General features: G+C 36.6%; 3 protein-coding genes across 3 annotated transcripts; all 3 read right to left on the bottom strand.

Moving 5' to 3' along the window:
- Window positions 1–7,428: 7,428 nt before the first annotated feature.
- On the bottom strand, window positions 7,429–9,084 carry LOC122310277 (protein FAR1-RELATED SEQUENCE 5-like). Its single transcript, XM_043124161.1, has one exon. The coding sequence runs from the start codon at window positions 9,082–9,084 to the stop codon at window positions 7,429–7,431; it is 1,656 nt and encodes a 551-aa protein (XP_042980095.1).
- Window positions 9,085–12,622: 3,538 nt separating this feature from the next.
- Window positions 12,623–13,990, bottom strand: LOC122310275 (pistil-specific extensin-like protein). The gene is made up of 7 exons (XM_043124160.1): window positions 13,979–13,990; window positions 13,741–13,830; window positions 13,574–13,663; window positions 13,237–13,326; window positions 13,075–13,164; window positions 12,892–12,981; window positions 12,623–12,808 (listed from the first exon to the last, which is right to left on the bottom strand). Exons 1-7 carry the CDS (start codon window positions 13,988–13,990, stop codon window positions 12,623–12,625), a joined length of 648 nt encoding a protein of 215 aa, XP_042980094.1.
- Window positions 13,991–18,653: 4,663 nt separating this feature from the next.
- On the bottom strand, window positions 18,654–23,066 carry LOC122311727 (ATP-citrate synthase alpha chain protein 1). The gene is made up of 13 exons (XM_043126366.1): window positions 22,948–23,066; window positions 22,663–22,805; window positions 22,251–22,427; window positions 21,911–22,072; window positions 21,700–21,780; window positions 21,513–21,564; window positions 21,293–21,407; window positions 21,076–21,157; window positions 19,879–19,974; window positions 19,657–19,758; window positions 19,338–19,454; window positions 19,131–19,247; window positions 18,654–18,941 (listed from the first exon to the last, which is right to left on the bottom strand). Exons 2-13 carry the CDS (start codon window positions 22,759–22,761, stop codon window positions 18,870–18,872), a joined length of 1,272 nt encoding a protein of 423 aa, XP_042982300.1. The 5' UTR covers window positions 22,762–22,805; window positions 22,948–23,066; the 3' UTR covers window positions 18,654–18,869.
- Between the last annotated feature and the right edge of the window lie 1,059 nt (window positions 23,067–24,125).

Raw genomic sequence — 24,125 nt, 5'->3', positions numbered from 1 at the left:
AAAAGGTGAGATGGTTCGCTGCACTTCAAAAGGTTAGCTGAGTTTAATCCAGCCGAAGGGGAGCTGAGTTTAATCCTTAAAAATCAAGTGCAAAAGGAGTTAGTCTCTGTGTGCCCCAAGTTGAAGTGAAGTGTAAAGGTGTGTTCAATGCTTTAGCAAAAGTTGGTGCATCTACTATGATGGTATCCACATCCAAGTGCACACATACTTTGCAAAAGTATCTTGTAAAAATGAAAACTTAACTTCACTTCACATACTGCTATATGCAGAAAGTATGGAACTCTAAACATAAATAAACTAGTTCATCTACTATGATGGTGTACACATCCCAGCGCGCACATACTTTACAAAAGTAACTTGTAAAGTCGAGATTTGTTTTTATAATTCTAAACAAATCAAGAAATAATGCTATATATGTTTAGGAAGTGCAAATCTCTAATATCAAAGACATTATAAAAGTAAACTTGATTATAAAAAAGTTACAAAAAAATCACTATTGTTTTAAAGGAATGTATGAGACATACACATTCTAAAACTACACAGATTATTTCTAAAAATTCAAGAAGTGGCAGTCTAAGCTACAATATTTTCAAACAGAAAATGTAATTGATATGAAGAACGAAGATATTGGTGGGCGTATAGATTATTGATGAGAGAACATATTAAAAAGATTGAAGGGCCAAACTCATGGGACCATCTATCATTGAACTTTATAACATAACCGTATGGCCTCAAGCCTTGGATACAAATCTTTATCCCATATTCCCAATCCCACTCACCCACCTGACAATGATTTTAAAGCTTACTTTATAGTGATTGATTCTCATCATATTGTTCTTATTACAATACGATCTATCTATTTATATATTATTTATATACACAAACACATTCATTTTACTGTAATTATTTTTTTTCTTCCCCTCTAAGCCATGGATGGACAGACACCTTTACTCGATGCAAAATCAAGCGGTTTCGATTACATCAAATAATGAATCAAGTATTAAATATGTATATATATTTCATAATAGTACAAGATATTTTATATGTGAAAAGATAAAACAACCACAAATGGAAAATACCCAAATGGATTCAGAAAAAACAGAGCAACTCGAGCTGGATATTGGAAATCAAACTTACTTTTTGTTGCTTTCAATTCACAGGACTAAAAACAAATCCAAACAAATCCAAATCCATGGGTATCCTTAAAACCAGATTAGGGGCTTCTAACAATTCCTCAAATCCAAAAAAAATTAAAAAAAAAGTTGCCTATTACAATCCAACACCATGTACAGATCGATATTATCTACTAAAAATGATGTTAATTTTCTCACAGCAAATCTAAAACACATATTGGAACAGATTAGGGGCTTCTAACAAGGAACACACAGCAAACCCAAAAAGAAAAAAACCGTAGGCCGAGTACAACAGCATGTACAGATCGAGAAAATTTACAATTAATCATGTTAATTTTCTCACAGCAACCTAAATAAGATCTTCCAACAGATTAGGGGCTTCTAACAAGGAAAAAACAGAAAACCCAAAAAAATAAAACCCTAGGCCAAGTCCAACAGCATGTACAGATCGATAAAATGTATACAAATCATGTTAATTTTCTCACAGCATTCCTAAATAACATATTCGAACAGATTAGGGGCTTCTAACAACAAAAACACAGAAAATCCCAAATAAATAAAACCCTAGGCCAAGTCCAACAGAAAACCCTAGGCCAAGTACAGATCGATTAAGCAAAACATCAATATATAACCAATGTTAACGATCGAATAACCAAAAGCAGGAGAGAGAGAGAGAGAGAGAGAGAGAGAGAGAGAGAGAGAGAGAGAGAGAGAGAGAGAGAGAGAGAGAGAGAGAGAGAGAGAGAGAGAGAGAGAGAGAGCTATTATGATTTAGGGTTTCCCGAACTGCACAGATCTACTGTAAGGAAATCCGGCTTACCGCAGCAAAATTCGACCTTCAGAGATGAGAGGGGTTTTGAGATGGGGAGGATTTTCTCCCTTTGCTCACATGGGGATGAGAGGTGAGAGGTGAGAGGAGAAGTGATAAACTGGGAAAGTGGGAAACGGTGCAGAATGAGGATGAGAGCTGAGAGGTGAGAGTAGAAGTGAAAAACGAAAAATGTGGGAAAAGTGAAGAACGAAAGGAGTGCAGCCGGTTTGTCAAATTCATCTTCCCGCTTCAGATAAAACTCACCGTTTCATTAATGTCCACGTCAGCCTGGTGCGTGAATCCGTCCGCAAGTGGCCTGCAACAAGAGTTTTCCATAAATCAACTTTTAAGCCCCAAGTCGAAACAGTACTCTCCTTTTCCATTTTAGATTTAAATGAAAACAAAAAAGCCCCCCAACCTCCAATGTCGTGCCCAAACTTGGATTTCGAAAAAAATTGCCGTCGCGCCTCTAGCGGCTCCGCTCACTATTCAACGGTGCCGTCTCAAGTGAGGATCTCTCTCTCAGGTTGATCTAGCTTGCTATGACCTTTGTTGAAAGAAAGTTCTATAAAATCGAGGGATTTGCGTGATATCTTAATTATTTTTTTTAATTACAAGCCAGCTTTTCTTTATAATTATGAATAACAAGGCCTACTCATGCTTGAAATCTGCAGTTCAAGTGGAGACAGATTCAAGTTGGGATGGCCTTGTCATTGCAAGTGACAACCCAGTTCTAGCGGATTTTTGGGCTCCACGGTGTGGACCATGTAGGATGATTGCACGAGTGATTGATGATTTAGGAAAAGAATATGCAGGAAAGAATATGCCACCAAGGATGGAACAAGAAGCATTCCAACCGTACTATTTTCAAGAATGGAGAAAATAAAGAGTGTGATTGGTGCAGTGCCCAAGTCCACCTTATCTGCCATCGTAGAGAAATATATAGAGGTCTAAAAAAGAGAAATTATAAACAATTGCCTTGCCTTTTCGCTCAAAGGGCGCCAATGTGTTGTGTTCACGAAGTTATCATTCATTTGAGACAGTATTCAGGACCATCTTCGTTATGTTAGACTATTATTGTTTTACTTGTATCTCCTTCATTGTGTACACATTTTATATTATAAATTATACTGCATTCAAGAATGCCGTCAATTCTGAGCCTCCTATCCAAATATTCAACAAATCAACTCCAATTTTCTTGTCCTATAGTTTCTCACAACATAACCGGAGAGCATCGAGTGAGGCTAAGAATTGAGGTGTACAGTTGTTGTAAGACCCTCGGACCTCCTGAATGAGGAAATGATCCTAAAAGTAAAGACACGATTCTTGGATATTGAACTCAGAGAGAGAGAGAGAGAGAGAGAGAGAGAGAGAGAGAGAGAGAGAGAGAAGAGAGAGAGAGAGAGAGAATGAGCTCCTTCCTGAGATGGCGCCATTGAACTGGGTGTGAAGCTGTGAGAGGTGCGATGGCGATTTTCCTCATAGTCCAAGCCTGGGCGCAACCTTGGGGTTGGGGGCTGTTTCAGTTTCCGTTTAAATCAAGGAAAATTCTACTTATAAGTCGGTCTACTAATTTCACACCGCACTCCTTGACGTGGTGAACTCGGTTTGGTAGCCACGTCACGGTTTTAGATCTGTCCCTTCAGATCTGATTTCTGGCCTTTCGTCCCTTCCGTTGCAGACCCTCACCCAGTTCCCGAAACCAAACCCTCAGCCATTTCGTCCCTTCCGTTGCAGACCCTCACCTCCCTCCCGAAACCCAGACCTCAGCCCTTCCGTCCCTTCCGTTGCAGACCCTCACCTCCCTCCCGAAACCCAGACCTCAGCCCTTCCGTCCCTTCCGTTGCAGACCCTCACCTCCCTCCCGAAACCCAGACCTCAGCCCTTCCGTCCCTTCCGTTGCAGACCCTCACCCCCTTCCCGAAACCAAACCCTCAGCCCTTCCGTCCCTTCCATTATAGACCCTCACCTCCCTCCCAAAACCAAAACCTCAGCCCTTCCATCCCTTCTGTTGCAAACCCTCACCCGGTTGAGCCCTAATGCATTTCTCCCTCCCAAAACCTCAGCCCTTCCGTCTTCCAAATTTGGTCTGAGCCTCGAGCCTTCTCTCCCTCTGCGATGATCTCCCCTGTTAAGTCTGAAAATTGACCCCGATCTGAACTTCCGTTGCCCTCTCGCCCTATCTTCTCCTACATGCAGATCTGGTCTTCCTCACAAGTCTGAGCCGCGAGCCCTCTCTCCCTCTGTCACTTCCATAGCCCTCTTTCCCTCTCTCACTATCTAAGTTTCTTAGCCCTCTCTCTCTAAGCCCGATCTGTAGTTCAAATCCATATTGGAGAAAACGACATCTACGAAATCGCTCATTCGAAGACATACGTGCATGCGTGTATCAAACTCATCTCCATCGTAGCTACATCACGGTAAGTATTTCGCACAGCCTCAATGTTTTATTTTCTGAGTAGATGAGAGACATAGAGTTGGGTTTTTTGTTGTTTTGAATTTTATGTATGTAAGTTGTTGGAGGAAAATCGTATCTTGCATTACAGATGGGGTTTACGATAGAGAGAGGAAAACCTGATTCTCCATTAACTTTGTAACCTTGTATTTTGGTTGGCCCATCAACTGTTTGATGGAATTATTGATGGAAATGGATATTGTGCACTAGTTTGTATAATGTAAAAATACTCGTGGGAAAGGGTCGGAGACTTGATCATTTGTTGTTGTTGTTGAAAGTGTTTTGCACTTGAAACTGGTGGGGGAGAAGATCATGCATGGAAGGTAGTGCTTTGGGGGCCCTTATCTTCGCCTAAAAAAGTAAAGGTAGTGCATGTTGGTTCAATGCAGTCGGCAAGTTCTCCAATGAATAACATGTAGTTGGAACCATCCTCTTAAGATCCTACCAGATCTACGCGGACATGAGAAAGTTGTGTTTTATTTACCATGCTAAGTGTTTCTATTGCTCAGTTTCTGATTAATGCATCAGACTCATGATTAATGCATGTTTAATTTTCCAAGTTTAGACAATGGCCTGTTATTTATATGCGGGCTTAAAATTTGGCACTTGACCATTATACTTGTTTATTGGGTTTTAGCATTTTCACCATTATACATTTCTTGTTGCATGTTAGTTCGAAAAAGGGGTCTTTGTATACATTCTGTAAATTTGTTTCTTGCTTGCTGGTTAAACAATTTTGTGCACTAGTTTGAGATATCGATCACCTATGGCATCGAGCGCATCATCATATGTAGATGATGATTTTTTGGAATCACCAATCTGTTGGTGTGGCTTGAAAGCCCCATTAAAGACATCCCAAACTAACAAAAATCCAGGAAGAAAATTTTACGCATGCCCGAAGTACAAATACAACACGGTAATAACAGCAACTTGAGGGTTTTATTTTTGTATTGTTTTTTAACATGTCATATTTTACATTTGTGAAATTAACAAAATTGTACTACAGGGAGAAGCAAAGTGTCAATTCTTCATATGGGCAGATATACTCCAACTGGTAGAGGAGAGAACTCGCGCAAGGGAGAATGCAGTTCGAAAAAGGGAGGACGATATATTGTTGCGCGAGTATAAAGTTGAGAAAAAAGAAGATAAACTATTTGAGAGAGTGTGTGTTCTTGACAAGCTAGAGGAGGAAATGCAGAACCTGGTCGTATGGAATAGACGTGCACGCATATCTTTGTATTTGTATTGGGTGATATCCATTGTAATAATGTTTGGTTGGCTTGGACCATAAAGGTATTTTGGTCCAAGTTTCTTGTAAATGGATAGTTTGGATTAAATGGATATTAGTGGTAAACTTTTGGTTCTTGGTATGTAAGAATTTTGCCCAAAGTACTTGGTTGGTAAACTGTTGCAGAAATTTGACCAAAGTACTTGGTATGTAAGAATTTTCAATATCCTGGATGGAGTAGTTTAATTAATGTATTTTGAATTTATTAGTTGTAAACCTTTTTTCCTGTAAAATGGATGGTAGATGAATGTTAGACATGCTCAACATTGAGGTGATTTATATCTTCACTATAATTCAACCAAAACATAAGCTGAAGTAAGTCAGTCAAGAACTTTACTATAATCCTCATCGGAATGCTGACCAACTTTACTATAAGCATGTCATTTTCCCCATAAAACAAAAATATTTAAAGAATAAAGTTCTAAACCACCCAGCCTATAAAGAAGCGAAGAAAAAATTAGAAAATCTCCTGAATCAACATTTTTTGGCATGAATGGAGCTCCACCTTTTTCTAGTTGCTCTAAACTCGCCACCGGCAACTGGAAATTACTATCAAAACCTGCTTTATTACTCAGATAGATCAATCCTGCCTTTCTTGATATAAATGAAAAATGAGGTACAAAGAGGCAGCTTATATCTAATACAACCTCCACCACATCGAAGTCATCATAAAGCCATATTAAACTCTTTCAACCATTGTCTATAAATGGAAAACCAAGTAAAAAAACATAACACATCCAAGTAAATGGAAAACCAAGTATAGAGGGCTCAAAGTGAGATGCAGGAAATTTGAAAATGCATAGATTAGCATATCAATATACAAAACACACTCTTCACAATAAATGACCTTATTAACCACTTTCATCCAACTCCTGACATTAAAATACATCCCAACCTCCCAAATACTTGACAACCCCCTACATTATATTAAATTTCCTTCATCAATTAGATCACCAACTTTGGTATCCACAAGATCATCACATGGGCACATCCATGCACTTGCTTAGGTAGCTAAGCCTCACTTCTCATATTTCGATGGCGTTGGGTGTGTGAAAGTACTGCACTGTGTTAGTACAACAAAATCATCCTTGCACGCACTAAGTACCTAAAGAAATTTCAAATAAACAAACACAAACCCATTAGAAAAAATGCATAAGTCAGATTAAAGAAATACATCACAATAATGCCACAGCTCAATATGTATTACTTGATCACTTTCTAGATCTTCTGATACCTCACCATCTTGTGATGCATCATCAAATATTTTCCTGCATGTCTAAATAAATTTGAACATAAAAAAAACATAACACATCCATTAGAAATAACATTTGAGATCAGTCAGAAGCATAATAATGTTAGTACCATTATATTTAAGCATTTTTTACCAGTTGTTTCTTTCACTTTCTTGCTGCCTTCTCTACAGGCGGAACCTTCCTTTTCGTTAGTGGCCTACCTTTCCCTCGAACAACATGCGGGCTTAAGATTTTCTTACTCTTGTCCGTGACTATAGTTTCTTTCACCTTGCTTGAACCAGACTCAAGTGTCAATCCTTGAAATTTTTTCTCAAACTCCTCCAAGTGGCTCACGAATGCAGTAACATGTTCATCACTTGGGCAAACACGGGTAGCTAACCTTACACAATATTTAACCATGAACTCATACCTCTGTGAGTCCGCATTCGATCGCAAGTCATCGTAGCTACTTTTGACCACCATATATCTCCTCTTTAATCCTTCCTCCATCAATCCAAGATGTACTTTTCTGGCAACGCATGAATCTTATTCATCTGGCAAACGTTCAATGCATGCTTACAGAGGACCCCCCTCATCTCAAACAATGCACATGTGCATTTGAGATCAACCTCCTCCTCGTTAAAATAAACAATGTACTTGACGCTCTTCACATGGTCATCATCAGTGGTAATTTCATCTAAAACATCGTAGGTGGAAATGCAACCCTCCTTGCATATAAGTATGCAGTTAGATAAAATCATTCCCCACACCTCTTTTTGTACCTCTTTAAATTTTGCACTCGTATACACCGCTTGAAATTGCTTCTCAATGCGGAATGCGGATGAACATAGAATGGTTTGGTTGGCGGAGTTGAAATCAGCCGTCGTCTCGACCTCCACCTTTTTTCGGAGCGCATTGTCAAATTGGTCAACAAATTCTTTCAACGTTGTACCAGAATGCACAAACCCATCAAAGAACGCGTTCATACTTTCAGACCTTTGAGTTGTGCTCATGCCAGCCCAAAATACTCCCTTAAGGTATGCCGGTACCCATAATGACCTCTCATTGTACAATCCAGTCAACCATGCATTATCACTAAGATCATACTTTTGAATAAATTGCCCCCACTTCATTTCAAATTCTGCACATGTCTGTGAATCATAAAGGGCACTTTGGATGGCAGTCTTCAATCCTGCATTGAAGGCAGCGTGAGACCCCAATTTCTCAGGCAACTTTCGCATTATATGCCACAGACAATATCTATGGCGAGTATTTGGGAATACCATAGCAACAACACCCTTCATTGCTCGGTCTTGATCTGTAATAATGGCTTTTGGCGCCCGACCATTCATGCACTCCAACCATGCTTCAAACAACCACACAAAAGTACTTGTGTCCTCACTTGAAAGCAACCCAGCCCCTAACAGTATAGACTGCCCATGATGATTTACACCAACAAACGGGGCAAACGGCATACCATACCTATTTGTAAGATATGTCGTATCGAAAGTAATAACATCGCCGAAATACTCATACGCTGCTTGACTACATGCGTCAGCCCAAAACACATTTCTCAGTCTCAAATCCTCATCCACATCAATCATATAAACAAAACCATCATTCTGCGACCTCATCCGCTTGAAGTACTCAGTAAGGGTTTCGCCACCTCCTTTACCCAACCTCAATTTCCTGGCTTTGTTAATAAAATTTCGACAATCTTTTTTTTGAAAATCAAGATTCTTGAACCCCCCCGCTTCAACAACAAGTGCCCCAAAATTCTTATTTATTCGAATACCAGCTCTGTCGTTCAAATCAAGCATCCTTTGACTGTATTCGTCTAGATTTTTGTGCGATCTAAAGAATCTAGATTTTTGTGGGCTGACAGTGTCATGATTATGAGCAAGTTCAACACTGGTCAGCTCCCAAGTACCCTTCACCAAGTGCGCATTTATCCTTGCCTTACAATCCGTTTTAATAGTTGGACGCGGCCTCGATATATTACTATGGCTAGGTTGGTACTTGCCACCTCGCGCACACCCAATCGTCAAATACCTCACTCTCCCATCGGCCTCTCTTTTCGTCCGTTGTGTTATAACACCAAAACCTTGTTGCTTGGCATATCGCTTATAATAGGCCATAAGCTCATGGTCAGTGGCAAACTCCATACCTGCTTTGGGATCCTCCTCAACTCGTTGGTTATCAGAATTTTCTTCATTTATATTGTGACGCCCCCAAATTCCGTTTGGGATCGGACGGACATTTGAAGCGTCGAGACATGCAACACAAGGTTACCTGCCCCCGTTCATGACATATAAGATGCAATATTCCTAACATGCATCTAATAATATGCAATATTCGCAGCGGATAAATTTTTTTTCTTTAGCAATACTATGCACCAAATTGAAAATATCCCAAATGCTTAAAACATACTTCATACATAAAAATCCATTGAACAACTAAGATCACAACACTAGTCCAAAATAGTTATGATCCAAAAAATACAAGAGATGCAACTCAATCGTGCAAGAAGTAATTTACGTTAATTACTATATTAACATTTATGTCGCACCGTCACTTAGTCAACTGTGTCTAGTTGATCAGCTCCTGATTCTCCTTCAGGTCCTGTAACAAGATCTATCATTCGGGGGGAATGGTAGTTAGGACTACCAAAGTGAGATTTGATTACAAATCTCAGTAAGTTAACAAAAAACTTCCACACAAGCTAATAATGCATGGATGACAGTAAAAGCATAAATGCATAATCAAATTCATAAGTAATTAAAGCATAACTTGGCGTACAACATAACATAATTGACATAACTTAAATTGAAACATGAACTGAACTTGACTTGACATGAACTTGACTTGACATGAACTTGATCTGAAACTTGACTTATCATGAACTTGTTCTGAAACTTAACTTAACATGAAAAATACATACTCCACAGTTGTTGTGGCCCTATGTATTTTACACAAACGTGACTTAACATGAAAAATACATACTCCACAGTTGTTGTGGCTCCATGTATTCTACGTATAAATACATACTCTACAGTTGTTGTGGCCCCATGTATTCTACACAAACTTGACTTAACATGAAAAATACATACTCCACAGTTGTTGTGGCCCCATGTATTCTACGTGTAAATACATACTCCACAGTTGTTGTGGCCTCATGTATTATACGAAAACTTATTCTTTAACTGCTTAAATACATACTCCACAGTTGTTGTGGCCCCATGTATTCTATGTGTCACAATTGCTGTGTCTCACGTAGTGTATGCTTCACAATTGCTGTAACCCCATACATAAGTAATCAAGACGAAACGTGACTGGAATACGAAATGACTGAAACCCTGACGTAACATAACGTGACTTGAACATAACTTGAAATACATGACCAACTTGAGATAGAAACATTTCGTAACATGGCATAACATATAATAGACAACATATTTAACATGACATACTTGCAACAGTGAATATTACATGACTTGACATACATGTAATAAATAGCATACTTAGCATGACGTACTTGTAAGGTACAGTAATACATGACAGAATATATTATGTAACAGATAAAAATTGATGACAGAATAAATTCTGTATAATAGACAATTACGTGATAACTTGGCATGGCATGACATATATGATAACATACATACATACACTGTTGTTCATTTACTTAGCACACATACATAGTAGACTGCTAGTAAGTTAAAAGCTAACTTACCTCGATCTCCGTATTTCTTATAAAACTTCAAGTGCGATCACGAGGAACTGTAATTAGTGATTCTAAAAGTTAGAAATAAATCACTCATAATTTGAAATATGGAAAATACTAACTTAAAGAGTAAAATTTTCATTTTACTCTCTACATGTGGGAAAATGACCGTTTTACCCATAACTTAAGGATTTTGCATACCAACTCCAAAAGTTTTCAAAATTTACATTCCTTAAATAAATTTTGTCCTAAATTTAAATATCAACTCAGAAAAATTTAAAACAAAACATAACTATGAAAAACACACTATGGCCGAAACATCCATAGGCCATTTCCCTTGATTTTTGTTGCAATTCCTTCCAACTTCAAAACTCATGCTTAAACCAAAATTTTGCAACAAATATCTTCCAATCCTAAGTTCAAAACCATACTTAAAACATCCATTTAGAAAAAGCTAATAATTAACACCAAACATTTTTTTGTAAAAAAAATCCAAGCACTTGAATCACAAATTTTGACCTTAAATCAAAACATCTCCAAGAATTTCAAAAATCAAATCTTACTTCTAACATATTCATAATATCATCCTAACATCAACCATGCTTTAAATCATCAAACTAAAGTCACCAAAATCACAAAATAACATTTGGAGTTTTTGGTTTTACACTTAGTCCAAAAACAGAAACTTTTTCCTCAACTAGTTTTGATAAATCTCTTGATCTATAACTTATAAATATATGATCTTCAAACCAAACCATCACATGGTTTAAAAAGATGTCCTAAAACATATATAAGCTTCTAATTCAAGATCACATGGTTACAAATTAACCAAAACATAAATTTAGCCAAGAATATCCACACTTTGGCTTATCTGAATATCTCTTTGCATAAAATTTCGTATCTTTGAAATTAACATCAAATATCTTCAAAATAATAATATAACATGTATATAAGATGCTTAGGATCCTCCAATAAAATTATTAAAGTCATTAGAATTGGTTTAGACCACCAAAGATTTAAACTTTCTCAAAACAGAAACTGTTTTTCTTCTTCCAGTTTCTAAGTTTCTAAATCTAAGAAAATCTTTCATCAAAACCTTTAATCATGCAAAAATCCTCAACCAATAGGCACATATACATGTTAACAATACTCCATAAAAATTTCGGACCAATATCTATCCATTAGCTTAGTCAAAACCTCCAAATTATAACATATTCTCCAGTTTATCTCACAGAATGACCTTTCTATAGTTTATATAATATTTGACTGACCAAATGATCTTCAAATGGGGCAAATAATATATCCATATAAACTAGACTAAAAACAAAACAACTTATATGAAAGAGACTTTATGATAACATACATACAAAAGCTTCGAAATGGGCGTGCAAAAGAACTCCTAAAAGCTGTCCGAGAGAAAGTATTTGATATTCTTTTAAAGAAACGTGTAAATGAAGATAAGTTTGTAGGTGATGGCTGGAACTACTTATGGATGAGATAAGGAAGATGATAAGGCTGGAGTTGAGAGTTGAGTGTAGTTTTCTCCTACCCAAAATATCTATAAAAGATTATCTCATAATATTCTATCCAATAATATCTACAAAAAATCAACTTAAGACAATTTTATCTAATAATATCTATAAAAATCAACTCAAAATATTTTTACCCAATAATATTCACGAAAATTATCTCAAGATATTTCTTTTTATCCAATAATATCTACAGTTTTGAACAGACGTTTTGTCCGAAAATATGAAAAGATGTTATTGTGCCATAAGACTTTAAATAACTCTCCGAGTCTAATGGCACAAACCATAATACATTTTGACACTTCTAACTATCTCCAATAATCAAAAACACACTTCTGATACCATAGTAAATAATAACACTAACTATGTAGTTAGACAAAAACCTATACGATTAATGGATTCGTGAAAACTTATAGGGTTTTCACGAGGTTCCTAAAATTAATAGAAATTTCACTCTAGCGGGCTGTTACATATATCCTCAGATTCTTCATTCTCTTCAGAAAAAAGGGACGTACCTCCAACATTAGTTTCACTTTCACTTATAAATGTCGCATCAGTCGCATTAGTCGATGGAGTAGTTGATGAATTTTCAAAGCTTCTCAACTCCTCCGATGGGGGTCGTGTTATTGGTGGAGGCTATATTCAGGTATGGCGAGGGTAAAAAAAAATAACGTAAGGAAAAAAAAACAAAACAAAAAATCCAGTGGTAATTTTCTAACCTGGTTGGTAGGTTGAAAAAGGCCCGACTTCTCTGCGGTCATCGACGGAGGGTAGATGAACGGAGTTGGAAGAGGTGGCATTGGTGGGGGCTGTAATCGATTACATAGTTAGAATGGGTAACAAAATAAATGAAAAAAATAAAATTCAGGACACGGCACACAAAAATGAAATAAATTTCTAACCTGGTTCGTTGGTTGAACATGGTCCGACTTCTCCGCATTAGTCAACGGAGGGTAAATGAACGTTGTTGGAAGAGGTGGCATTGGTGGGGGCTATAATCAAGCACGATATTAAAATGGGTAACAATGTTATTAAAAAAAAAAATTAATCACAAAATTTCTAACCTGGTTCGTTTGTTGAACAACGTCCGCCTCTTCCGCATTTGCCGAGAGAGGGTAGATGAACATTGTTGGAGGAGGTGGCATTGGTGGGGTCTGTAATAAAGTGTATGATGTTAGAAGGCATAATAAACAGATTAAGGAAAAAATATCAAAAGGTTAGACAACAATCTACCTGGATCGTTTGTTGAACACGACCCAAATCCTCAGCATTAGTCGACGGAGAGTAGATGAATGTTGTTGGCAAAGGTGGCATTGGTGGGGGCTTATATCAAGCACTGTGTTAGAATTGGTAACAATGCACATATTCAAGTACCAAAATTCAGGATATTAAAAGAAGTACCTGGCTCGTTGGTGGAACACGGCTCGACTCTTCTGCATTATTAGATGGAGGATAGATGAACGTTGTTGGAAAAGGTGACATTGGTGAAGACTATAATAAGACACAGTGTTATAACAGGTAATAAACAACAAATTAGTAAAATGGAAAAGTCGGGCCAAGCTATATACCTGGGTCATTTGTTGCATACGGTCTGACTCCTCCGCACTAGTCAACGGAGGGTAAATGAACGTTGCTGGAAAAGGTGGCATTGATGGTGCCTGTAATCAAGCACAGAGTTAGAAAGGTTAAGAATCAACTGCCTGGAAAAAAATTAATGTTTAGAAATCTATGTACCTGGCTACCCCACGTATGTGTATGAATTAGGAAATGCATTTGGATGCATTATAAATGGCGGGTAGTAAGTACTTCCTGGACCATAATATCCCTACAATACACAAATAAAAATACATTAACTAGTTGGAATCAAGACACATGCCTTTTATGAATGACCAATGTATCATATCTGAGTTGGTGGAATTGGTGTAGAAGGCCTGGGTGGCCTTTTATCTTCTTCTTTGTCCATAATGCTATAATAAATTAGAATAACTAATTAATAAATGCATCACAAAAACGCAGCTCCACATACAGTTAGAATAAAGATTTCATAGTAATGTGAAGTCCTAAACATTAATTAGTTATGTCTACAATGATTAGAATTTAGTAATTGATTTTACAGGCTGGGAAGTGCAACTATAGATCTGTATTTTTTTTTTTTTTTTTTTAGATTTTGGGTTTTTAGCATTACATACTAGGCAATTTGAGTTTAGCGAATTAATTAATCGCACTAGCCATATTAAATCACAATCTTCAAAGCCATATTAAATCACAATCTTCAAGCCACAATCAAATACCAAAATCAACATAATTCAATCCATAATTAATCACAATCTTAGAATAATTCATATCTGAAACCAAAACCAAAAAAAAAATTAATCCATATCTCATAAGAATTCAAGCCATAATCTAACCCCACAATCAACATACCATACCACTACTATCCGAATTCATGCCAAAATATCATAATCCACTCCATAATTTCACACCACAATCTCAACCTCAATCAAAATTGATACCCATATGACAGTACTTAATTTGGAAATATAAGAGCATAAATGGTAAAAGGGCTTAGAAGATAAAATTTCTACAGAAATTGATACTCATGTATTTTAGTTCTATGTGAATTAATTTTGTCTTTGAGTTGAAAATATAGCAAATATTTTCTTCTTAATCTTATCTTTTCTATCCATTTACCTACAAATTTGAGAAAAACCCAAACCTAGTAAATGCCTCTCGGAATCCAACAAAAAAAAAAAATTAAAATCCATTATCACAACCCAAACTTAATCGCACTATACTCTTCCTATCAATGCAAATCAGAAGCCATCTAAACCACTTTGCCTGAAGAACCACAAACTGAGGATGGCTAAACTGGACACGGACAGCTCAATATTTACCTCACAGAATCGCAGACCTCAAGCGGCAGACGACAGACGGCAGAAGGCAACAGGTTTGGCAGCCGGCACACCAGACAGTACGAGCAACTTCGTTCGGCAGCCGGCAGAGGATTCTCGGTTCGGCGAGCGAGAGGAGCAACATTGGAGGGAGCAGCAGATTTTCAAAACCCAAATGATTATTCAATGCTGGATAGTGTAAAACCCATTTGCGTTTACTGTAGCATATAATAATTTCACTTTCTAGCGTAAAAAGCTGTCGTTGTACTGTAGCATTAAAAAAAAAAATTACACGTTGGCAGAATGCGGTATAAGTTACTGTAGAGGCTTAAGTATAGCAATACTCTTAAATCAATGAGAGAAAAGAGTGCTGCTTTGACGTGGGCTTAAAAGTTGGTATTAAAAAATTAAAAAGAAAGCCACGTTGGTGCAGGTTGTAAATGCGTTGTTGAACAGATGGAAGGGATCATTACCCTTTTTGTATGTGACCTTGGAGTTATCACGAACACACCTTACCTTCACACTCTTCTCTTTTACAAGAGCTCAGCGTGATTCGAAAATGGTGGTTATGAAACATACCTTGAGTCCTATATTAAGTTGTTAAATACGCGGCCACAACTAACAAAAGTCAGGAGCTAGCTGTTTTCTTTAATTTTCTTTCTTGCCTTTAGGCTTTTTTGGGTCAGGCGTGACATATGTGTTGAAATGATCAGCAGGAGACTGAAATTGGAATGAGTTGGCCAACTTTTTCCTCCCAAAAATAACACTAAAGCAGGAGGCCTGAATAGGTGAGGTGCTAATTTTGACCGAACAAAATTCAACAGACCCTATTATTAGAAGCCTTGACATATTATTATACTGTAGAAATCTGCCGTCCTGAAAAACGTGATGCGTGAATGTTTCGTGGCCGTGACGATGGCGTTCAATACGGACTTCAACTTTTAGAACGACAACAATTATTATTATTATTATTATTATTACAACTTTTCAAAGACATCATCTAATATTTATACATGAGCAGGATTTAGCACGAGTTCCGTCTTGAGAAAGAATAATTTTTTTTTAAGTTTTTATTTTTTTCATTGATATGTTTTATATTTTAATATTTTTTTATTTCAAAATAAAAAAATTCACAACATCACTAAAAAATACTTTTTTAAACACTGAGTTAAAAAAAAAAAAAAATGGAGAATCGGGACACATATTAGAGACCATCTCTCGGTGGATTTAGTGTTTCTCTTTATATATTTAGAGTTGAATGAATCATTCTAATTCCTTTGTGTTGTGCTGACCTTCCTTTCTGTTAATATTTTTATTGTTATTTTTTCTATTTAATATTTTGAGTCCAGTCAAAGTCAAACCCTGAAAAAAAAAACTGCGTAAAGGATATAATTTTTGGAGGAATTGACCCTATATGTCATGTATTCTTTGAACAACCATATATATAATTCTAAATATAAATTCACAAATGGACTCCTACGGGTTAGTGGATGGGATGGTTTCACGGTTCTATAAACCTTGTACGATTTCACGGCTATATATTAAAATTGCATCAAACTTCTTGTTTATGGCGGACGACACTACGGTGATTTAGGTCCATTTGGGTAGTGAGAAGTGTTAAAAAGAGTTGTACATAATAGTAAAAAAGTAGTAATAGAATATTGAATAGTAGTGAAATATAATGAATAATAATAAAAAGTAAAAAAAATAGTAATAAAATAATAAATAGTAGTAGAGTATTCTTGATACTCAAACCTAACTAGTAAGTGGGTTCGGTATTTGTAGATTCAATCTCGTCGAGGAGGGCTTTGGACAATGAGTATTGGACAAGAGAAATGATATTTGCAGTCGTGGTTGTGCAAACGGCGTGCAGTCGCTTTGAAAAAAATGAATTAATATGGGACCCATATGAAAAAAAAATTAACTTTTTAATTGTGGACCCCACTCTTTTTCAAAGCAATTGCGTAACGTTTGCAATTTTACGACTGTATGTAGCATTGCTCATTGGACAAATGCATCATTATAGGGTTTGGGTTGAGATATATTATTCCAAGAGCAAGTGATCCCGAGACGTGGGATGGCGGTTGGCACGGTAGTAATGGTGGGAGCTAAAGGTTTGTTAGGAGCTAGTAGGATTGTAATTGGTCCGGTCAGTCTGAAATGGGCATTTTTGGACCGAACCAATGGTACCTCTAAATCGGGCCAAATTGTTATTTATTGGTCTGGTTGGTCTAATTGATCTATTTGTTCGGGCCCGTGCAAAAGGGAAAATATACTCAGCAGCCTCACACTTTTTCACACTATTGAAAAATGTGAATTTATTATTTTACTCCCTTCTATTTTATATTTCAAAAATGATGGTGTGTTGCGTGTGAGGGTGCTGTGTGCAAAATGGATTACTTTTTTTATAAAGGCCCTACTTAACAATTAATAAACACTATTTATTTAGCCAACTAAAAAATAGCCGGTTAATATTTAGTTTAATAGTATATCTAACATTTTATATGGTCCATGATCATAGATTAGATGAAAATATAATTAAGTTATATAACTACTACATAAAATACTTAAATAAATAAACATTATTAAAAGCTTACGTAGTTTTGTCAGTCTGGTCCAATTTGGAGGGAGAAAACCATACGGAACCGAACCAAAAACCGAAAATCCAAAGCTAGGAGACCGACGCCGACTGGTAAACTTATTGGTGGTTTCTGGACCAATCGGAACCGTTCGGTGCAGTTTGGATTTTCCAGTCCGGACTGATAACCATAGACTCCTAGGGGCTAGGGATTCAGTGTCCTAGGGAGAGGCAGAGGTTTGAATTGGAGAGGATGTGTGTAAAAGTGAGGAGTCTTCAACTAGGCTGGGGAGGGGGTCCGAGTCTTGTAAGGGTAGAGTAGATCAAAGCGCCCAATGTGAGCTGTTGATTTGTTCGAGGATTCCGCTTGCACAGGTCATGTACCGCACGGGCTGAATGCAGGACCAATGGAATGGAGATGATAGACAAATCAAGACCTCGGTTATAGGTTATAGCATTTGTTGCAGACTATGTTAAAGGACTCTCCTAAAGATCCTGTCAAACACGGCAACACAGCTGATGTACAGGATATAGACCAACCAGAAGATTAACCTAATGTAACATAGTTAGGCTTGGTAATGAGTCTCGTATAGCTATGCTCTATCTATCTCATTGTCTATTAGTACCTCTTAGACTCCTATTCAAACACTATAATTGATTCCTATTAATAATACATGTTGCACCACAATTTGGTGAGCTGAAATTATTCAATCAAGTCCAAACCAATATATTTTAGAAAATTTCTATTCAACATCCCAACACTATACACCTACTGTTATTTTTTATTTTTTTTAGCATGCATGTATATGGTGTAGGATTGCTGAGTAGAACTCTATATTTTAACCACATCATTGTGCTTGTTTTCTAGGAAAAAGAGAAAATAAAAGGGAACAAAAGAAGACTGCCATTTTTAACTCACACTTTGCATGGAAGATGTCTCGCACATTCATTACAACAACTGATCAGTGACGGGGGAAAAAAAATCAGTTATATGTAACCCAAGAGAGACAAATTAGGTGGATCAGTCTAAGCTCTTTATTATGGGATGACAATCCCATTACACAGATTACATCTATAATTCTCAGACACCATTATTTTTGGCACATTAATATAAGAAATTACATTTCCCCAAGGTTTCTGGTATACCGAAGATGGAAGATTTAACAAGACACCTGAAACTTGCCACAAAAATGAAAAACACAACAGAGATAAAATCTTCAAGAATTATTTATGCAGCTGCAGTGATACACTCAATCGCCTGTTTGCATATTCCGGTCATTGTTGCTTCGGGGCCATAAACCTATGAGAGAAAATTGGAACAAAGATGTTTAGATGTTCCTCTTTTGAATATGCTAATATTACCATAACGCTTGTTCAAGGTCAATTTTTGCGGGTTCATACATCAAAACAAAGCTCGGGGGGGGGGGGGGGGGGGGGGGGGGGGGGGGTGGGGTGTGGGGTGTGGTGGTGTTGTTATAGATATTAGTACCTCGATTGGGATTCCGATTTCCTGTCCAAGTGCCCGCATTTTTGCAAGGCCACTCTGGTAGTTAGGACCTCCTCTCCTCACATATATCTGCATCCTTGCTGCTTTAAGTTTAGACTCCTGATTTATGAACACTCAACAATGAATTAGTCTTACTACAGAAAAGGAATAGAGACAAACTAAGTTAAGTTTTTTCAAGGATGAGCTCACCTTCTCCTTCAAAGCACGGATTATACCATTAAACGTAGCTGCAACATCGGTGAAGTTAGCTATTCCTCCTCCAACTACAAGGGCTCTCTTATGGCCATCAGGATCAGCAGTTGCACACTGTAGAGGAACGATGAGATTAATTGTTAGCCACATGGAAGATATAATGAAATTCAGAAGGAACACAAATTCAAATGCGGTCCCTGTGATATATTTATGTAATTTTAAGGGGGCAAATCAAGCCGGTGAAGTACCAGAGTTTATATTTTCATTTGACATGGTAGTAACACAACACTGAAAAGAGTAGCTGGTATGTCCTTACATCAATTACAACTCTGGCATACTGTAACACTTCCTCTTCCTTGGGAGCTCCACTATATTCTGCATAGTTTCCAAGCTCAGAAGCATAGCCAAGATCTCCAACCTGGATTAAGCAGTAATGATCAGCACCCAAAAACTTTATGCTAAAGTAAAAAATGTTGAAAATTATTATAGTCACACTCCCGTTAAGAAGAGTTCTAGTTCCAAACAAAGAGAGCCACACCGTATCTGCATAGATGACACTAGCACCTCCTCCAGCTACCATAGTCCAAATTCGTCCTTTTGGGTTCAAAACCGTGAATTTCAATGACGCACTTGTCTGCAAGAAGCAAAAAATAAATTAAGTTCTCATTAATTAATGAACTTAGTAAGATACTCATAAAGACGGGTAGCAATGTGATTCACTGAGAAAATATGAATACAAACAATATAGAGATAATGAGATTTGAGACACTGTAACTTTTAGAGTGAAACATCCCAAAGCCAAGATGACTATAAATGCCTTGAACTTAATATTAGCATGTCTCTTAACATTTTGCAAAAAATAGAACCTAAAATAGAGCGTCAATGTTAACATCTTGATCTACAAAATTTTGCTGAGTACCTTAAGCTTTTTCTTTCCTTTCCCTTATGTTTGTAATTTAGTGAGAGAAAAACTCACAAACTTTGCTCAAGTGGACCAAGAAACCTTTATGGTGTGCCAAAGGAACTCAACTCTACCCATCAGTAGTCATAACTAATAAGCTTTTTAAGTTTCAGCTAAAATTCCATAATCTCAATAAATCCATTGGTTACAAAACTAAAAAGTCACGAGTTGTGGAAACCAAAAGATATACATTAAGAAAAACTAAGGGCATGTTTGGACACTATGAGAATTCTCAAAATTCTTAAAACTTCTCATAATTTCATACCCAAACATCACTCAAATATAAAACACTTTTCAATTTAAATTTTTCTACATTTTCATCTAATCATTACCTTATCATTATTCAAATAGAAAATCAATACAACTTTTACGAACTTCAAAACAAAAATAATATTAAAAAATTATATTCAAACAATTTTTAACTTTATAATATTTTTATTCAACTTTTTCTCTCTTCCTTCCCAAAACCCAATAAAACATTTTCACAAGCTATTTCACTACTATTCACAAAATTATGAGATATTCCAAGCATCCAAACATGCCCTTAGACTCAAATAATTATCCAACATCATGGGGGGAAAATAACGACCATTTAATCCAAATGTAGTAGTGGTAGACATATTTCAGCAACAGACAACAATCTCAAGTTTCTTAGAGAGAGAGAGAGAGAGAGAGAGATGAAAGAAAAAGTTATTCTTGTTTAAATTTTGTTTTCAATGAGATGATTAGTAGGTGGAATCAGATTAGAGATACAAGCTATGGCACCACTCTTACCTTTTCATCCAGTCCATGAATAAAGGTCTCTGTAGGACTCATAACTCTTCCAAATGGCAATGGAAATTCAATATTTCCCCACCTGAAAAATCAAGTCATGTAAAATGAGATTAAAGGCGGGAGGCTGTGCACTAAAAGGTATTGATTTGCAGGAATTCTTTGTTTTGTGACAAAACTAAGAGCAAATTCAACCATTAATAAAGAAAATGGAACGCACTTCTTGAAGTTCTTGAAAGTAGCCGTATCATCCAACTCGCCTCTCATATCTAAAGGATAAGGCTTTCCGTTGACCAATGCGAATGGATTCATCTCTAGGAAAGTGAAGTCCAGGTCTGGCACACAAAAACTAAAACTGTTAACTCCATAGTTCATAGGTCGAGCAAATTCATATTCGTAAATATAGCATATCATTGATTTGCAAAATATTTTTCTTTTACCCTGAAATAGAGCAAAAACGCTTTTGATAAAGTCCTCAATCTCCACTTTGATCTGGATACACAAAAAAAAAAAATTGTCATTAAAATTTTCAAGTCTGAGCTAATGCTAGTATCTATAAGCAGTAAGAGTGAAATTCAATACAAAAAGTTTGGCCACGCATTAAGCAAAATCATCTACTGCAATTACCTCCAAAGGAAGGGTTGCCACAAGTGGAGCACATAATTCTGAGGTAAGAGATACTCCTGTTGGGACAAATATAGTCTTAACCTGCATAAAGTATATACTTTCCTTCGTAAATTATGGAGTTTTTAAGAGTGAAAGAATTCAAGAAACCACAGAGAAAGTACAATTACAAAAATTCAAAAAGTGCTTCCGAGTACTGAATTTAAATAAGTACCTTATCCCAGTTCTCTTCGATTTCGATTCCTCCACATTCTGAAAAGCTAATGCTGTTCCCTAGACGTTCTGAGACGATGTTAAGGTAAAACTCTTCGTTGTGCGGGATGAAAGGTTCAACGATGAATGTCGTAATAGGTCCTCTGCATCCACCCATCTCTACCTGTAAATTAAATATGGATAAATATATGCAAACACTCGAATTCGTTAAAAGGAATGAAACAATCCCTGCAGACGCCACTAGTGATTTAGCCAAAATCGATAGTAGTTAACAGCGTAAACGGTTGATAAAACATAATTACTCAAATGAAGAAAGTCGGGACAAAAGAAGTAGTAAACACCTCTTTGCCAAGGCGCTCCTTGACAAAAGCAGAAACTTGAGCCAAATCAAGATTCAAGGCAACCAAACCGCTCTTTCCACGCTTTCCGAACAACATATCTGGTTTCACCACAAGTTTTGTCGATAAAAGCCAAGGTTCATTCTGTGCTAGTTCATTAAAATCGGTTGATTGGGTGACCTAAGGCATAAACATAAACGCAAAAAAACAAACAGGGAATTAGGTTTCAATAGCATAACCTATAATCGTAGAGAAACAATTAAAGAAAGGAAATTGTATATTCCTGATTTAAAAGAAATGAAAAAAGAAATTATGGAAGACTAGTTGAAATAAAAGTTTTCTCAAACATCATATGGTTATAATTTCATACAGCTCAGCGGGAAATCGAAAACTTGCAGCAATCTCAGCGACTCACCTGTGCCGATTTAATCGGTAAGTCTCTGCCGGAGAGCCTCTTGAAGTGCTCCTTCAACAACCTCTTGGAGTCGTACTCTCTGATCTTCTTGCGTGCCATTTCTCAACCTGTTTGGTCTTGTTCTTTTCCACCAAAATCTAAACCTGCGGATATCCAACGAAAGATGTAGATCAAAACGAACACAGATCAGATCTCCAAAAGAAAAGACCAATTTTCGCAATAAAACAAACAAACAAACAGCATGTAGTGGAATAAAGCGGGAAGGAATAAGTCAGAGCACCGTACGTTGAACGGAGAAGGCAGCAGGAGAGGCTCTAACAACAACTCAAGAGACTTCATGGCTGCTCTTTGTATTTATAGAGAAATGATAGTTTCTATTTCTTTCCCTTTTTTCCGAAAAAAAATAATAAAAAAGAAATAGAAAAAATGGAAGAGTTAGTTGGGTTGGGATCGTGAGCGGGAAGCAAGTCATCAGTTAGATACGAGGGTGTTGGAGTTCACACACATGCCTCACCTACCACCCCCGCCTTGTGACCAACGTTTCTTTCCTTCCTTTCTTTTTCTTGTCTGGATCCAACATTTCAACCGCAACTGTTTTGGATCTTTGAGGCTGCCGATTTGTAACGGTAGATAATTAGATATAATTTTAAGGTGATCAAATTTATTATATTTTTATTGAAAAAAAATAAGATTCATCTTTTAAAGATAATTTTTTTCATATCGATATTATAGATACAAAAATATTATATATAATAAATTTATATATTAATGTAATTTTATTAATTTTATAATTTAACGTATTATATCAAGTCACATTTTAATACGTTTTGTTTGTTTGTTTTTAATTGGCCGTGGCATTTAAGAGTCGTAGCTAATTGTTGTGGTCCAATTGGGGGAACCTAAGAGGCAGACATGGATCGGTGGTAAAACGTTGGATCCAAGAAGAATACATGAGAGACAAAGAGAGGAATATTGGGTGTCCTAAATGTAGGGTTTTGTTTTTTAAATTTGCTATGAGCTTCAAGCGGTGTTTAATTTCCATAACTGATCGAAATCGACAGAGACATTAATACATAGATCCTACAATATTTAATATTATTGAAGAGATCCAAACACATAACGTCGAATATTATAATAACTAAATGTTGTATATATTTCTTTTTTTTTTTTTTTAAACAAAATACATCTTCATTGCATTTCATCCAAATCGAGGAATACAAGCAATGTTGTTAATAACATGACTTTGAATTTCAGTAGGTCTAGCTATCTTCTATCCAGCATTTCTCTCCTTTATCATACCCTCCTTTGGAGGTCTCCATACATCATTGCTTCCATTTGATCCTTCCCTTTCCAGTTGATCTCCTTTTGAAGTTATAGCCTCGTGGTATTGCTATAGTTTGTTCATTCTCAACCAAGTTCTTCTTAGTATTACTATAGTTTCTTCCAGTTTACCAATCTGTAAT

The sequence above is a fragment of the Carya illinoinensis genome, chromosome 5 (genome assembly GCF_018687715.1).
Source record: "Carya illinoinensis cultivar Pawnee chromosome 5, C.illinoinensisPawnee_v1, whole genome shotgun sequence".
NCBI lineage: Eukaryota > Viridiplantae > Streptophyta > Magnoliopsida > Fagales > Juglandaceae > Carya > Carya illinoinensis.
This window is presented reverse-complemented; position numbering and strand designations above follow the sequence as displayed.

What these genes read in the sequence shown, in the direction of transcription:
- LOC122310277 (XM_043124161.1), bottom strand. Translation starts at nt 9,084, where the DNA reads ATGGAGTTTGCCACTGACCATGAGCTTATGGCCTATTATAAGCGATAT.
- LOC122310275 (XM_043124160.1), bottom strand. An exon ending in GTATGCAACAAATGACCCAG is followed by an intron (nt 13,664 to 13,740) that starts GTATATAGCTTG and finishes GTCTTATTATAG; the next exon opens with TCTTCACCAATGTCACCTTT. An exon ending in ATGTTCAACCAACGAACCAG is followed by an intron (nt 12,982 to 13,074) that starts GTTAGAAATTTA and finishes AATCGATTACAG; the next exon opens with CCCCCACCAATGCCACCTCT.
- LOC122311727 (XM_043126366.1), bottom strand. Translation starts at nt 22,761, where the DNA reads ATGGCACGCAAGAAGATCAGAGAGTACGACTCCAAGAGGTTGTTGAAG. An exon ending in AGGAGCGCCTTGGCAAAGAG is followed by an intron (nt 22,073 to 22,250) that starts GTGTTTACTACT and finishes TTTAATTTACAG; the next exon opens with GTAGAGATGGGTGGATGCAG. An exon ending in GTGTCATCTATGCAGATACG is followed by an intron (nt 19,759 to 19,878) that starts GTGTGGCTCTCT and finishes TGCTTAATCCAG; the next exon opens with GTTGGAGATCTTGGCTATGC.